This window comes from Falco naumanni, chromosome 18 (assembly GCF_017639655.2).
Source record: "Falco naumanni isolate bFalNau1 chromosome 18, bFalNau1.pat, whole genome shotgun sequence".
NCBI classification, from domain to species: domain Eukaryota; kingdom Metazoa; phylum Chordata; class Aves; order Falconiformes; family Falconidae; genus Falco; species Falco naumanni.
In genome coordinates this window covers 644,732-658,624 of record NC_054071.1, presented here as the reverse complement: position 1 = coordinate 658,624, position 13,893 = coordinate 644,732, and the positions used below count along the sequence as shown (strand labels likewise).

Sequence of the window (13,893 nt, the reverse complement as noted above, 5' to 3'; positions counted from 1 at the left end):
GGCCGTTCCCATTGGCCGCGCCCCCGCACGGCGCCCTCCCCATTGGCGGCGGGGCGCGGGGGCGGGCCGTGCGCGCGCCGGCTGCGGCGCCCCGCCCCTTCCCCCCACCACCCCCCCGCCTCGGGCCACCGCCGCCGGGCGGAGGGAGCGCCAGGCCCGGCCCCGCTCCGCGCACCGCTCCCGCTGCGGCCCGGCCCCCCCCGGCCCGGCTCCGGCCCCGGCCCCGGGAGGGCGGGCGGGCCGGCGCTGCCGCCGAGCATGGCGAGCCGCCGCCGGGCCCCCGCGGCGGAGCTGCGGGGGCCGCTGACCCGGCCCCGGCCTGGCCCCTCCGGGCCCCTCCGCGCCGGTGAGTGACCGACTGACCCCGCCCAGGCCGCAGTCGCCGTCCCGGGGGCCCCCGCCCCGCCGTGGGGCCCCGCAGCACCGGAGCGGAGCCCGGTGACCCCGCCCCGGCGGGCCCCGGGCTGCCCCCGCCCCGCGCTGTCTTGGCCCGCCCCCCCCCCCCCCCCCTCGGCCGTTGGGGGTCCCCGATCCGCCCGGCCCGGGCCGGGACCCCCCCGGCACCACCCACCCATGTCCCACGACCCCCCCCCGGGCGCCCCCTGCTGGGGCCCCCCAGCCGATTTCCCCCACCTCCACCCCGCCCCGTGGGGCCCCCCCAGGCCCTGACCCCCCCCTCACCTGCCCTCCAGCCGCCCCCCACCCCAGCTGATGCAGCGCCCCGCTCCTGCGAGGCTCTCCCAGCCGTGTGTCCCCCGGGGGGCTGGCATCGCCCCCCCCTGGCTGGCATCACCCCGGGGGGGGGCTGGCAGGGTGCAGCCCCCCCCCACATCCCTTTTGTTCAGCTTCTCTAGGCCTTGCCTGCAGTGGGGGGGGGGGGCAGCACCAGGCAGGCCCCCCCGCGGGCTCTGCCCGCACCACACCGGCCTCTCAGCCCAGGGGGGTCCCGGGGGGGCGCGGGCCTGAGCCGATGCCAGCCTATGTTTCCTCCTTCCGCGGCAGAGGGAAGGAATCCCTGGCTCAGACCCGGAAGCGGGTGGCTGGGTTGGGGGGAGCAAGAGGACGCCCCCCTCCCTGTTCCCGGCCCGGCCCCCCCCCCCGCCCCCACCCCCTTCCCCCGTCCCCCTTCCCCCCCGTCCCCCTTCCCCCGTCCCAGTGGTTGGCTCGGAACCCCCTCTCCATGGCAACCAGGGGGTGTGACCCACCGGCCAGTAGCCACCGTTGGTGGGTGCTGGTCGGTGCTGGTCAGAGTGTCTTGGTATGAGTCTAAGGCCCCCCCTCTTTAAACGTGCTGTTGGGGGGGGAGGGGTTTGGGGTGCCCTGTGCATGGGGGGGTCACACAGTGGTCCCTGCCTCCTCCCTCCATCACCTTCAAGGGAGGGTGATGCAGCAAAACCCACCCCGCCTCGGGGGGTGGTGGGTGCAGGGGGGGGCACCCCTAGTTCCCTGGGCCCACCTGCAACCTGGAGACGATGCTGGGGGAGCTTCTGGGGGCCTGATGCCTTGGTGATGGCCAGCCATGTCCCAGGCTGACCTTGGGGGGGGCGGGGGGGCTGGCAGTGGAGCACGGGGGATGTTGTTGCCCCCCTCCCCACGGCAGCCAGCAGGGAGAGGCCTCTGGGTGAGCAAGGCCCAGGGGGTGGCTGTCCCCCACCCCGGGAAGGAGAGGCTGTCCTGGAATCTGGCAGGGGCCAGGCAGCAGGCCTGGATCCAGGCCCCATCCCCTTGATGCCCATGGTGGGGGCCAGACTGGGGGGCCCCCCCCTGCTTCCCCCAGCCACCCTGTTCCTGGGGAGTTTAATCCAAGGCTCGGCTTTTTGGGGTTTGGAGCCATCCCAGAAGCCCTGCGGCCTTGCTGGTTCCCTGGGGTGGGGGGCTTGGCTGGGCAGGGGGTGCTGCTGGCTGCGGTGAGGTGCCAGTGTGGCCCCTGCTTCCATCCCCCCGCCAGTGAGACCCCCGGGTGTCCTGTGCTATGAGCGTTCGGCGTGACTTCTCCGCGAGCAGTTGCAAATGAAAATGGAGGATATGTCTTTGTCTGGCCTGGATAACAGCAAACTGGAGGTGAGCAGCCCCCCAGGGCTGTCCCCCTGTCCCCCCCACAGCCCCCATCTCCTCATCTCTGATAGCCCCCCCTCACCCCAGGCCATCGCACACGAGATCTACACGGACCCTGGTAGAAGATGCCTGCCTGGGCCTCTGCTTTGAAGTCCACCGGGCGGTCAAGTGCGGATACTTCTTCCTGGACGACACGGACCCTGACAGCATGAAGGACTTCGGTGAGCACCCGCAGCTCCTCGGGGACATGGGGACACTAGCAGTGGGGACATGGCAAGCACCCTGCTCCTGGGGATCAGTTGTCCCCAGGTGTGGGGATTTGGGCGTGAGCAGCGCCCAGGATGGTTGAATGTGCGGTGGCCCAAGCATCCCCCCAGCAGTGCTGGTGCTGCTGGGACTTGGCCATCCAGTCGCAGAGGAGCCAATTTGTGAGCCCCTGGGGCCAACTGAACCCCAGAGACATTGCCCCAAGGTGTGGTGCTCTGCGCTGGGTGGGTGGGCGTAGGAGATAGCCCCCTGGCTGTGACGCCACCACCGGTTTCAGGCCCCCAAAGCCGAGCTGAGGATCTGGGAAGGGACTGGCAGCACAAGGAGCACCCGCCCAGAGCAAAGCAGTGGAGAGTGGGATCACAGCCAGCGTCACCTCCAGGGCAGAGGGAGGTGTTGGGGGGGGGGCTGATGCCTGTGCCTCCCACAGAGATCGTGGACCAGCCTGGCGTGGACATCTTCGGGCAGGTGTACAACCAGTGGAAGAACAAGGAGTGCGTGTGCCCCAACTGCAGCCGCAGCATCGCTGCCTCCCGCTTCGCCCCCCACCTGGAGAAGTGCCTGGGCATGGGCCGCAACAGCAGCCGCATCGCCAACCGGCGGTGAGTGCGTCCCCCCAGAAAGCTGGGCTGGGAGCTCCTGCAGACCCCCCCTGTGTGGGGAAACTGAGGCACAAGGGGGGAGTGGGGCTGTGTCTCTTCTCACTGTGGGTGCTGCAGTGGAGCCTGGGGTGGAAACTGGACATTCAGGCTCTCCTCCTCCCTTGCTTTTCATCATGGGGGTGTATGCCCATGCCCCCCGGCCCTGGTGTCCTACCTCCAGCTCCTCTTGCTCTAACCTGCTGCATCCTTCCGTCCTGGAAAAGAACCCTAGGAATCCTGGCTCCTCTGTCCCCACCTTCCCTTGGGGGGCTGCTGGGAAACCCCCATCTTGGATATGGGGCTGGGACTGCTTGGGGTGGGCATGGCAGAGCTGATGGGGCGTGGGACGGATCCTGGGGTGCCAGGGAGGGTGCAAGAAGGATCCTGGGGTGTGGGATGGATCCTGGGGTGATAGGGAGGGTGCAGGACAGATCTTGGGGTGCAGGATGGATACTGGGATACTGGGGAGGGTGCAGGATGGATCCCGGCGGTGGGTCCCTGACCTGCCTCCCCTCCCCGGGCAGGATCGCGAGCAGCAACAACATGAACAAGTCGGAGAGCGACCAGGAGGACAACGATGACATCAACGACAACGACTGGTCCTACGGCTCTGAGAAGAAGGGTGAGGGGATGCGGGGTGCGCAGATGCTGGCTTGTCCGGGGGTCCCTGGCCACCTGTGAGGGGTGGGGGACACGTTCCGGCTGCCCCGTGGCCCTTGAGCCCCGGTGCTGGGCAGGCATGTGGGGGTCCCCGGCTGCCCCACCCTGGGGGGCGTCCCGGCAGCGGCTGCTGCAGCGCTTGGGGCTAAATCCACCAGGAAAGCTAAAATGTACGAACGGTCCCTTCTCTGTCTCTCCCCGCAGCGAAGAAGAGGAAATCGGATAAGGTGAGGGGGGCTGGGGGTGAGGGGGGCTGGGGGTGAGGGGGGCTGGGGGTGAGGGGGGCTGGGGGTGAGGGGGCTGGGGGTGAGGGGGCTGGGGGAGCCCGGGGGCACCGTGCACCCCACAACGCCCCCGCTCTCGTTGCAGAACCCCAACTCGCCGCGCAGGTCCAAGTCCCTGAAACACAAAAATGGTGAGGGGGCGGGGCTAGGGCAGGGGGGCGGGGAGAGGGGCTGGGACAGGGACGGGGCGGAGCTGGGGGCGGGGGTTGAATGGGGGCGGGGCTGGGGCAACCAGCAGGGAACGGGGGGGCGGGGCTTGCTCGGAGGTGGGGCTCTCGGGCTGAGCACGGAGGGGGTAGGGGGCCCGGGCCAGGGAAGGGACCCTCCTCGCCCCCCCCTCCTCGCCCCTCCTCACCCCCCCCCTCGCCCCTTCTCTCTTCTAGGCGAGATCGGCGGGAACCCCGATCCCTTCAAGGTGAGCCCGGGGGCTGGGGGGCGATGGTGCCCGACCCCTCTTCCATCCCCTGCGCCGGCCCCGGTCCCCGCCGGCCCTGACCCCGCTCTCTGCCCCCCTCCCCCCAGTACAGCAACTCGGCAGGAATCAACTACGAGACGCTGGGCCCCGAGGAGCTGCGGACGCTGCTCACCACGGTGCGTGGCCGGGAGGGCGCAGGAGAAGGCCCATCCCCAGATGGCTGGGGTGCGTGTGGCCGGGGGGGGCTGCCGGGACCCCTCCCAGCATGGTCCCACCCCGGCAGGGCTGGCTTCCAGCCTGGGAACAGGGACAGTCACACCGTGAACTTGGTGACAGGGACATGCATCCTCCCCTGGAGAAGCCCTGGCCCCCCGCAGGTCCCGATCCTGGGGAACATAGGGGCTGCTCTGGGGGACAGGCCAGCCCTGGGAGGGTGGGGGTCGCTGGGGCTGGGATCCCCGGGGCCATCCTGCTGGAGCGCAGCTTGGGGGCTGCGTGGCCACTCCGCTGCTCGCTCACCTACCCCTTCTCTCCCCAGCAATGCGGGGTCATCTCTGAGCACACCAAGAAGATGTGCACCAGGTGAGTGTCCTGGGCTTTCCTTGCTTGGTGTGGGGCTGCAGGGGGCTTCATGGGGGTCCCCAGTGTGCCTGGATCCCAGTGGGAGCTGGGGAGGGCACTGTGAAATGCCTGACTCTGCCCCGTGTCTCGTTTGTCAGGTCCCTGCGGTGTCCCCAACACACTGATGAGCAGCGGAGATCAGTCCGAGTCTACCTCCTGGGTCCCTCCGCGTAAGTGAGCGCACACGTGGGGTCTGGAAGGTCCCGGGGCCGCTGTCCTGGTACAGGGACAAGGCCCTGCCACCCAGCATGAGCAGAGACTGGGGGGCTGCATGGGTGCTGCTCTGGGGATGGGGACAGGGACACCTGTGGGGTGGCCTGGAGGGGATGGAAGCGTAGGGCTGGGGTTGGGATATGCAATCCGGATGGGCAGTGGGGGGCTGGGTTGAGCCCCTGGCATCCCCCACGCGCTGAGGGGTGCCGCACTGCGGACTCGGTGCCCCGCCGCCTCGTCCCAGGGGCTGGGGACCCTCCGTAATGCCTCTGCCCAGGTCCCTGCCCGAGGCAGAGGGCAGCGTGGAGAATGACAGCTTCGAGGTGGCGGAGAGCCAGGCCATCATGAGCCGGCTGCAGTGGGACGGCTCCTCCGATATCTCGCCCTCCGACTCGGCCTCCTCAAAAGCCAGTGAGTGTTTGGGGGGCAAATCTTACAGCACAGACCCCTCGGCAGGGGCAAAACTGGGTGTTCCTGGCGTCTCCCCAGCACAGGAGGGGACGGACACAGGCTGTGGCTACCCAAAGCCACCTTGAAGAGTCTGGGGCATCTGCTGGGACATCTTGTCACCCACCTTCCTGGGGTGGGGGGAAAGTTTTGGGGTACATTTTCCTGGGTATAGGTCAGTGATTGGGGGATCTTCTCCCTTCTGGAGGGGCTCTTGCTGGCACAGCTGTTCCCCAAGACCCCCACCTCCTCCCTTTCTCCCCCTTCAGGTACAAATAACTCTGAGTCCCGCAAGACCAAGAAGAAGAAGCCCCACTTGGGGCTGGTGAGCGGAGCCCCGGGGCTGGGCTCCAGCAAGAAGAAGAAGCCCAAGCCCCCCGCGCCCCACACCCCCAGCATCTACGACGACATCAACTGAGCACAGCGGAGCCGATGGCAGGGGGACGGAGAGAGGGACAGACTCGGGCTGGGGCAGCCCCTCCCACCCTGGCTGGGGCAGCCCCATGATTCGGACACAAAGCGGGTACCCGGGGCGTGGAGGATGGAGGACTTGGCCATCGCTGCAGGGGGTAGGGGAGGGGGGGGGGCTGGGTTTGGGAGCCCCCATTGGAGCCCCCCTCCCCCCAACCCCAGTGCCTCTATTTATTCTGTGACAGTTTCTGTACATGGGTCTCCCATCAGAGCTCTGAGGGGGGGGGGTCTCTCACTTGGAGATGGGGGCACAACCCCCCTTACCTTCCCACCGCCCACCCAAAAACCAGCTGTGCCCCTTCCCATGCTTGTTTCTCCAGAGCACCCTTACCCCAGCTGGGTGGGGGGCACCTGGGCCCCCAGGGAAGGTCTGGACTGGGGTGCTGGGGGCACCAATCCCTCCTGCCCCACAGCTTTGAGATCACCCCACAGCCTGGGGCTGCTCCCCCTCTCCATGCCCCGGGCCAACACTCGCTGGTCGGGCTGGCTCAGGATGGGGGGAGTGTGATGGGGCGGGGGTGTTCCTGCTTAGAGGAGACAAGTGGGGGACCCCCCCCCACACCCCAGATCTGCTGTAAGCAGCTGGATTCAGCTGCTGGGGGTGGTCGGGGCCCGGCAGGGCCTGCATGGGACTTGCCCAGGCTCTGGGATGGGGCGGGGGGGCTGTATGCTGCATCCTTCGTGTTTGGGACTGTTCGTGGGGGACACCCGGGGCTATGTCCCCAGCTCGGGGCAGGGGTGGGGCCGCTGTGACCTTCCCTGCTCTGAACTGGCCTCTGTGTGGGGAGGGGGGGACACAGCCCAGCTTTGAGGCAGTGCCCCCCCTGCCTTGTATCCCCAGGCTGGTGGCCCTAGGGCAGCTCTGTGTCTCCGTCCCTGTGGGACCTGCTGCTGCAGCCAGAGGGGGTCCTTTGGGACCCCCAGCAGCTCTGGCTGGTGTTTGTACCCCACAGGCTCCGGTCTTCAACCAGTGGGGCTGGGATCAGCATCTCTCTGTGTGGGCCCAGGGAGGACAGGTCCCTCTGGCTGGACCCAGGTCCCCCCCAGCCCAGCGACAGCCCCCCTCTCCAGCTGTTTTCCACTGCAGGGGCCATGTAAGGGACAGGGTTGGCATCGTCGCCTCTGTTGTACCCCTCCAGTGGCTGTCTGACACCCCAAGTTTGGCTCTATGTCCCTGGAGGGGTGTTGCTTCTGTCCCCTCCCTGTGCCATGGTAGTGTGGCTCGTCCTTTCGGTGGGGTCTCGCAAATTATGGTGCTCTTGACTCTGGATTCACTATTGTTTTAAAACTGCTGCTAAAGGCTAGTGCTGTGGCAGGACCTGGGGGTGTCCCCACTGATCCCTGGGCACCCCAAACTGCTGGGGGGGGCCCAGCTGCATGAGGGGGGACCTCTGTGCGGTCCCTCCCTACCGCAGCTCCTGGCATGGTTTGGGGCTGGGGGGCCTGGCCCCTGGAGCACGCTGAGCTGGCCTTTGCGTGCCCTGGGGCCCTGAGGACGGGGGTCTGGGCACCCAGAAATATGAGGCACCACCCTAGGCCCCCCCCTCCAACTGCTTGGGGAGGGCAGTGGCTGGGGGTGGGGGTGGGCGCAGCTTGAGCCACTCCAGCTGCAGGAGAGGTGCCGCAGTTTGGGGCCCAAGGGGTGTTATGGGGCTGGGGGGCTCGGATATGCCCCATACCCACTCCAGGTCCATGTCCTTGCCCACATGGCAGAGCCGGCGGCCACCCAGGGCCCTCCTGGGCTTGAGACTTGTATTTTTGCGCACGTACTCCATCCCGTACGGGTAGTTGAGCCGTTGTAAGGTCTGTGTGTCCCATTAGTGGGTTGTGGCTGCCCTTGTAAATAAAACTGCATCTTGACTTGGTATCTCTGGCTCGTGGCTGCTCTTCAGTGCCAGCACTCCGCTTAATTTGTGTCTAATTAAGCAGGGCCATTGTACCCCACCACCCCCATCATCGAGCCTGGCTCTCTCCTCTTGATTTAACAAAAATCCACTTTGTGGGGCTTTTTTTTTTTTTTAAACACAGAAGCGCAGGGAAGGCAGCAGGGCGGTGAGCCGCAGTGCCACCGGCAGCGGCCCCTTGGGCAGGAAGGTGAGCCTCAGGCTGACTTACACCTTTTATTTGCTTTAAAAAGTCTCTGGGAGGAAGCCACAGCCCGTTCCGGTGTGGGGCCCTGGGCTCACACCCGCTTTGCCATTCAACCAGGCAGAGACCCTGCCCCAGGGGCAGCTCCTCCCCGGAGCTGTGCTTGTAGCCGGGGTCGGGGGGGGGGGGGGGGGGGGGGGGGGGGGGGGGGGGGGGGGGGGGGGGGGGGGGAGAGCATCTCGGGGGGGCCACAGCCCCTTGTGGGGGACAAAGTCCAGCACCAAGACTGGGAAGGAGGCACCCAACTGCTACCGCACCGGCTGAAGAAAGTGGTGCTGGTAGGAGCGCTGCGCTCCCACAGGGACGGGGCCAGCTGCGGTCCCTCCCCAGCTCCTGCCCGCATCGAGTCCCTACTGTCCGTACATCCCAAACACCAGGAAGCTGAACAGGACGGTGACACCAATCAAGGAGACTGTGGCCGGTGCGGTGAAGAGCTGCCGGTAGTTGATGCGGAAATACCAGATAATTGCCAGCACCACCATGACTGTGGGGACCATCAGGTTCCCCGTGCCCAGGGGGAGGCTGCTGGCATCAGGGGCAGTGGTGCTGGGGTCAGGCAGGGCGGTGGCGGCGCTGCAGGAGCGGTGGCAGTGGATAACGCAGTTGTCTGTGATGTGGAGCGAGCGCAGCGTCCGCCCCTGGTCCTGCAGCAGCTGCCCGCGGTAGATGAACTTCATCTGGCTCTCCTGTCCTGGGAAATATTTGCTGCAGGGGGAGGGAAGAGGTCAGGGATGGCAGAGATGCAGCTCATGGATGCGCCTGAAGTGATCTGGGGCTGGTGGAACCCCCACCCATCAGAACATCAGGGAGGGGCCTGGGTCAGGGGACACCAACAGCGCTGCCACCACGTGCTGTCTCGTCTTTTAAACCTGTCATTTTAAAACGGGCACCTCCTCGTTATTTTTGGAGGGATCCCTCAGCAAAGCACTGGGGTAGCAGTGCAGCAAGAAGGGACGAAAGCCCTCCACTGTTCTCGGGCAGTTCTCAGACAAGTGCTGCAGGGCCAAGTGCCGCGGCGGGGGGGGGGGTTTGCAATCAGGCAGCACCCCCTCGTGTCCCCCTCTCCCCTGGGACTTACCTCTTGAGAACCCCCACGGTGTCCTCGGGCCGGACCACAGCTACCTCCTCTGTGTCATTAAGGAATTTGAGCCGGATCTTGATGAAGCCAGAGCACAGGTCGCTCCCCCCTGGGGTGGGCGGCCCCCCCCGGCTGCCCAGGGTGCTGGGCTCAGCGGCCGAGGTCTGTTGGGGCGAGCTCCGGATGTCCAGCAGCGGCTCCAGGCCAGGGTCGGGGGGGCTGCCGCTGCCCCCCTGCTCTGCTGCCAGCCCTGAGGCCGCCCCTGCTTCCTCTTCTGTTTTCTCCTCTGTGTTTTCAGGGACCCTGGGGGGTTCTGGGGCCTCGGCTGCCCCCGCTGTCCCCACGTACCGCTCCACGTGGCCAAGCCGGATGACTGCCGCATCCCCTGCCGTGACGATCGTTCCCAAAAGCTGGCTGCTGCTGTCAGCGACGTAGGTGGACAGCCACGCCAGGACCAGCGCCAAGACCAGCGCCACCACGCTGGCCATCACCGTCACCTCGTCCCCCAGCCCTTGGATGAAGGCGGTGGCCGGTGGCTCCATCTCCGGAGGGGGCTGGAGCAGCCGCGATGCCCCCGCTCAGCCCAGCTCTCTTGCCACCGAGCCCCCGTGCCCAGCGGGGACCCCCGGGGCTGCTTCGTGGTCACGTTGGGCCGTGAAATGACCCCCGCTGCTGCCGCCGCCGCGCAAGGGGCGAAGGGACGGAGACTCCCGCACCGCAGGGGCCTCCCCTCCGTTACCGGGGCCGGCGCTGGCAGCGCTCGGCGATCGCGAGGCTCGGAGGTGACGGCCCGGTCCCGCCGAGGGGAGCGCAGCGCCTGTAACAACAAGCCGAGCTGGGACGGAGCCCTGCGGCTCACCGGCCCGGGGGGTTCCCGCAGCCCTCGGTGCCCGGTTTGGGCCGGGCCCGCCCCGGAGGGGGGCAGCGCCAGCTGCCAGCGGGGCGAGGGGCGACGTTACCGTCGGGCCAAGCCGTCCCGGCTGGTCCCGCAGTCGGCCCCGAGCCCGGCCCCCCCGGGGACGCGGCACGGTCCAAGCGGGGGGTGCCGAACGGCCGGTGGGGCTTTATCCGGGGCGGCGGCGCCGCTCGGGGGGGAGGGGAGGCCTGGCAGGCCCGAGGGTCCCAGCCGGGGTGTCGTCCTGCCAGGCCCGGGGGGTCCCGCTGGGCCCAGGCTGTCCTGGGGACCCGTCTGTGCCCCGCCGCGCCGGGGGTCCCGCCCGCACCCACCGCGTCCCGCCGCCGCCCGCGCGCCGGAAGCGCCACGTCACTCAGCGCCGCCGAGGGACGGGGCCGCGGGCGCGCACGCGTCTCGTCACGCCCTCTGGGCGGGGCCCGGCGCACGCTGATGGCGCAAGGAGCGGGGACACGCCCCCGGCGGACCGGAAGTGGGCGGTGCCTATCAGAGAAGGCGGGGCGGGGCGCGGCGGGGCGGGGCAGTGGGTGCCCGGGTTGTCCCCAGGCCTGTCACCGCCCGGGGCCCGGCACCGCCCGGGCCTTGGCCGCCCTCTCTGGGGACTGCCCGCCCCAGGGGCCCAGCCACCACCCCCGGGCCCCGCCAGCCCCTGGCTCTGTGTCTGCCCGCGGTCCCCTGCCCCGTCCCCCCCCCCCCCCGTGCCAGTCGCCGTAGGGAAGGAGCCGCGCCGAGAGCCACCTCTGCAACGTCCTTTAATGCCACCGGTGCCCCCGGGGGGGGGATACCCACGGGAGGGTCGGGTCGGGTCAGCCCTGGGGGGGGATACAGGGCTTCCGGCCCCCCCTTGCCCCCATCCCGTCACGGGGGGCGGGGGGCACCCTCAGGAGATGAGCCCCTCGAGGGGCAGCTGGAGGTAGCAGCGCAGGGGGGGCGGCAGGGCCAGCTTGGGGATGGCGGCGTGGCAGCGGGTGCCCAGGCACCGCCGGACAGCGCAGCGGGCCAGGTGCTGCAGCCGCCGTGGCTGCCCCGCCATGCGCACCACCGAGGCATAGAAATCCGGGTGCTCCTGCGAAGGAAGGGGACAGAGGCATGGGGGTGAGTGACCTGGGCCTGGGGGGGGGAGGTGCAGGGCATGCTGAGGTACCCCGCAGCCCCTTACCTCCCACAGCTCAGGGGGCACAGCCCCCAGCCAGCCCTCGGCAGGGGGGATGCGGTCGTAGGCATTGAGCACCAGCTCCAGCGCTGGCGGGTACCGGCAGCAAAACTTGAGCATCTGCCAAAAAAGACGCGTCACCGAGGGGCGGCTGCCACCCAGGCCCCCCACAGCACCCCCCTGGGTGCCCACCTTGGGGTGGACGGGGCCGGCGCCGTGGCCGAGGAGGAGGGCGATGGTCTCCTCAGGGTGCTGATGCCGGTACTCCTCGACGGCGTGGAGGGCACAGTCCATGGGGGTGTAGCCAGCGCAGTTGGGGACAGTGGCATCGGCGCCGTGGTGCAGCAGCAGCCGCGCCAGCCGGGGCTGCCCGTTGGCACAGGCGTTGTGCAGCGGCGTGTGGTCCTTGCGGCCCGCGGCCCCAGGGTCAGCGCCGGCTGCCAGCAGCAGCTCTGCCACCCGGTAGTAGCGCTCGGCGTCATCAGGGCGCTCGGCAGCAGCACAGGCGGCGTTCAGGGGGGTCTCGCCTTGGTGCGTGCGGTGTGCGGGGTCGGCGCCGTGGTGCAGGTACAGCTCTGTGTGGGCCACCAGCCCCTGCCGCGCCGCCACGTGCAGCGCCGTCACCTGCCGCTCCCGCGTCCCCAGGTTCACCCGCGCCCCATGCGCCAGCAGCAGCTCCGCGCACCTGGGGGGATGTGGCGGGTGAGATGGGCCGGGGGGACCCCGTGCCGCGGAGACCCCGGGCACCTCCCGGTCCCCCCCAGGGACCAGCGAGGTGCGGGGTCTGCGGCGTGGGGTCCCGCTGTTGGGCGGGGCTTACCGGTGGGGGTGGAGCCTAACATGCAGATGAAGCCGCCGGGGGGCTAGGGAGTGGGCGTGGCTTTTGCGGCAGGTGAGGGCAGGGGTGGGTGTGTGGGCAGGGTTTGGCATGCGGATGAGGCTGTGGGTGGGGCTTGGTGGGCGGGGCTTGGCATGCAGATAAGGCTGTGGGCAGTGATTGGTAGGTGGGGCTCGGTATACAAATGAGACTGCCGTGCTTTCCGTGGTGGGTGGGACTTAGTGTGCAAATGAGATTGTGGGCGGGTTTATCATGCAGATAAGGTTGTGGGCGGGGCCGGACATGCACATAAGGCTGTGGGCGGGACTTGGTGTCCGTGCCGTATGGGCGGGGCCCGGCCTGCAGATGAGCCCCGCCCTAGGACGGGGCCTGCGCGCGGTTGGCTGGAGCACGGGTGGGGCCCGTATGCAGATGAGGGGGCGGGGCCGTACGGGAGGCTCTCCGGCGCCGCGCAGAGGTGCAGGGGGGCGGTGCCCTCGGCGCTCAGCACGTTGGGGTCGGCGCCGAAGGCCAGCAGCAGGCGGGCGCAGTCGGGGTGGGGGGCGGCCACGCTGTCGTGCAGGGGGGCCCGGCCGCCCACCACCGCGTCCACCTCCGCCCCCCGCAGCAGCAGGTGCCGGGCGCAGTCCCCGAAGCCCCGGCCGGCCGCGATGCGCAGCGCCGACGTCTGCTGCCGGCGGGGGCTCAGCACCCACAGCCCTGCCAGGGGGTGGGGAGGTGTTCAGCCGGGGCACTCCCGGGGGCTGCCAAGCGGCGGCAGCCCCCCGTCCCGCCGCCCAGCCCAGGGGGCCGATGTGAACGCCCACACACCCCCCGGCGAGGAAGAGCCTGGGCAGAGCAAACCCCGGATGGCGCCCTGCTTTCCCAGGGCACCCTCCATCCCCCCACCCCCAGCTGGAGCAGCCAGCCCTCCCCCAGCCTACGAGGAGCCGGACCCTCAGCCGTCACTCCTCATCCTGCTCCCCTCACCCCCTCCCACTCCCTGTTGTTTTTCAGGGAAGGACACGGACCCCCCACCAGCCCCCCACCTCATACCCTGCTCCGGCGACCACACCAGCTCCTCGCTGACCATCTCCATGACCAGGTTTGTGGTGATCTCGTCCTTAAAGATGCTCTGGATGCGCAGGAGGTCCCCGGTGTACAGGGCATTGTGGACCGCAGGGTCCCGGCAGTACTGAGGCCGCCGGGCTGGGGGCAGGGGGGGCCGGGGGCTTGCCGGCAGGAACCGCCGCGTGGCCCATTCCCGAGCCAGGGCTCGTCGGCGATCCTCCTGCTCCAGCAGCTCCCGCTGGAGCCGCAGCGAGCGCAAGGCCGAGGAGGTGAAGGCGAAGGTTTCCTGGGCCATGGGCACCCTGGGAGGGCAGGGGAAAGCTGGGGGGCAGCAAGTGGCCTCTGGTGCCTGGAGGGGTTTATAAATAGGGCTGTGCCCCACGCTCAAATGCTGAATCAAGAGCCCAAGCCTGGCCACCCTATAAATAACTCCCCTGGCTGGTAAACAGAGTCACATTGGTTCGGGGCTGCCAGGGAGTTTAACCTGTTGATGGGTCCGAGATGGGGATGGATCTGTGGGGCTGGGGTCTGCGTGCCCCCTAGCCTGCAGGGCTTGGGCTGAGGCTGCACAAGCCCCAGGGGGTAACAGCACCTTGTGCCCAGGAGTCTGGGGTGCTGCAGCTCAGCAGGGAGGGGACA

General features: G+C 68.9%; 3 protein-coding genes across 4 annotated transcripts; 1 reads left to right on the top strand and 2 right to left on the bottom strand.

The window, feature by feature from the left end:
• Window positions 1–137: 137 nt before the first annotated feature.
• Window positions 138–7,941, top strand: ATXN7L3 (ataxin 7 like 3). Its single transcript, XM_040617645.1, is given in 14 exon segments — window positions 138–346; window positions 1,949–2,061; window positions 2,143–2,169; window positions 2,171–2,276; window positions 2,753–2,924; window positions 3,488–3,585; window positions 3,828–3,850; window positions 3,993–4,038; window positions 4,291–4,322; window positions 4,430–4,498; window positions 4,861–4,904; window positions 5,042–5,113; window positions 5,434–5,567; window positions 5,873–7,941. Coding segments are annotated over 13 exon segments (1,023 nt in total). The 5' UTR covers window positions 138–346; window positions 1,949–2,010; the 3' UTR covers window positions 6,022–7,941.
• Window positions 7,942–8,181: 240 nt separating this feature from the next.
• Window positions 8,182–10,561, bottom strand: TMUB2 (transmembrane and ubiquitin like domain containing 2). Of its 2 annotated transcripts, none has more exons than XM_040617730.1 (3): window positions 10,260–10,561; window positions 9,301–10,117; window positions 8,182–8,927 (listed from the first exon to the last, which is right to left on the bottom strand). In XM_040617730.1, exons 2-3 carry the CDS (start codon window positions 9,840–9,842, stop codon window positions 8,573–8,575), a joined length of 897 nt encoding a protein of 298 aa, XP_040473664.1. In that variant the 5' UTR covers window positions 9,843–10,117; window positions 10,260–10,561; the 3' UTR covers window positions 8,182–8,572. The 2 variants fall into 2 exon arrangements, with proteins under 2 accessions (XP_040473664.1, XP_040473665.1); XM_040617731.1 differs by having other exon boundaries at window positions 10,528–10,556.
• Window positions 10,562–10,952: 391 nt separating this feature from the next.
• Window positions 10,953–13,751, bottom strand: ASB16 (ankyrin repeat and SOCS box containing 16). Its single transcript, XM_040617458.1, has 5 exons — window positions 13,240–13,751; window positions 12,636–12,903; window positions 11,559–12,051; window positions 11,373–11,486; window positions 10,953–11,279 (listed from the first exon to the last, which is right to left on the bottom strand). The coding sequence occupies exons 1-5, from the start codon at window positions 13,547–13,549 to the stop codon at window positions 11,094–11,096; spliced, it is 1,371 nt and encodes a 456-aa protein (XP_040473392.1). The 5' UTR covers window positions 13,550–13,751; the 3' UTR covers window positions 10,953–11,093.
• Between the last annotated feature and the right edge of the window lie 142 nt (window positions 13,752–13,893).

Excerpts from the sequence above, each read along its gene's own strand:
- TMUB2 (XM_040617730.1), bottom strand. The coding sequence starts at position 9,842 with ATGGAGCCACCGGCCACCGCCTTCATCCAAGGGCTGGGGGACGAGGTG. Across the intron at positions 8,928-9,300 it reads ACCGTGGGGGTTCTCAAGAG|CAAATATTTCCCAGGACAGG; the intron begins GTAAGTCCCAGG and ends CTCCCCCTGCAG.
- ASB16 (XM_040617458.1), bottom strand. The coding sequence starts at position 13,549 with ATGGCCCAGGAAACCTTCGCCTTCACCTCCTCGGCCTTGCGCTCGCTG. Across the intron at positions 12,904-13,239 it reads GGTGTGGTCGCCGGAGCAGG|GGCTGTGGGTGCTGAGCCCC; the intron begins GTATGAGGTGGG and ends ACCCCCTGGCAG. Across the intron at positions 11,487-11,558 it reads CCGGCCCCGTCCACCCCAAG|ATGCTCAAGTTTTGCTGCCG; the intron begins GTGGGCACCCAG and ends CTTTTTTGGCAG.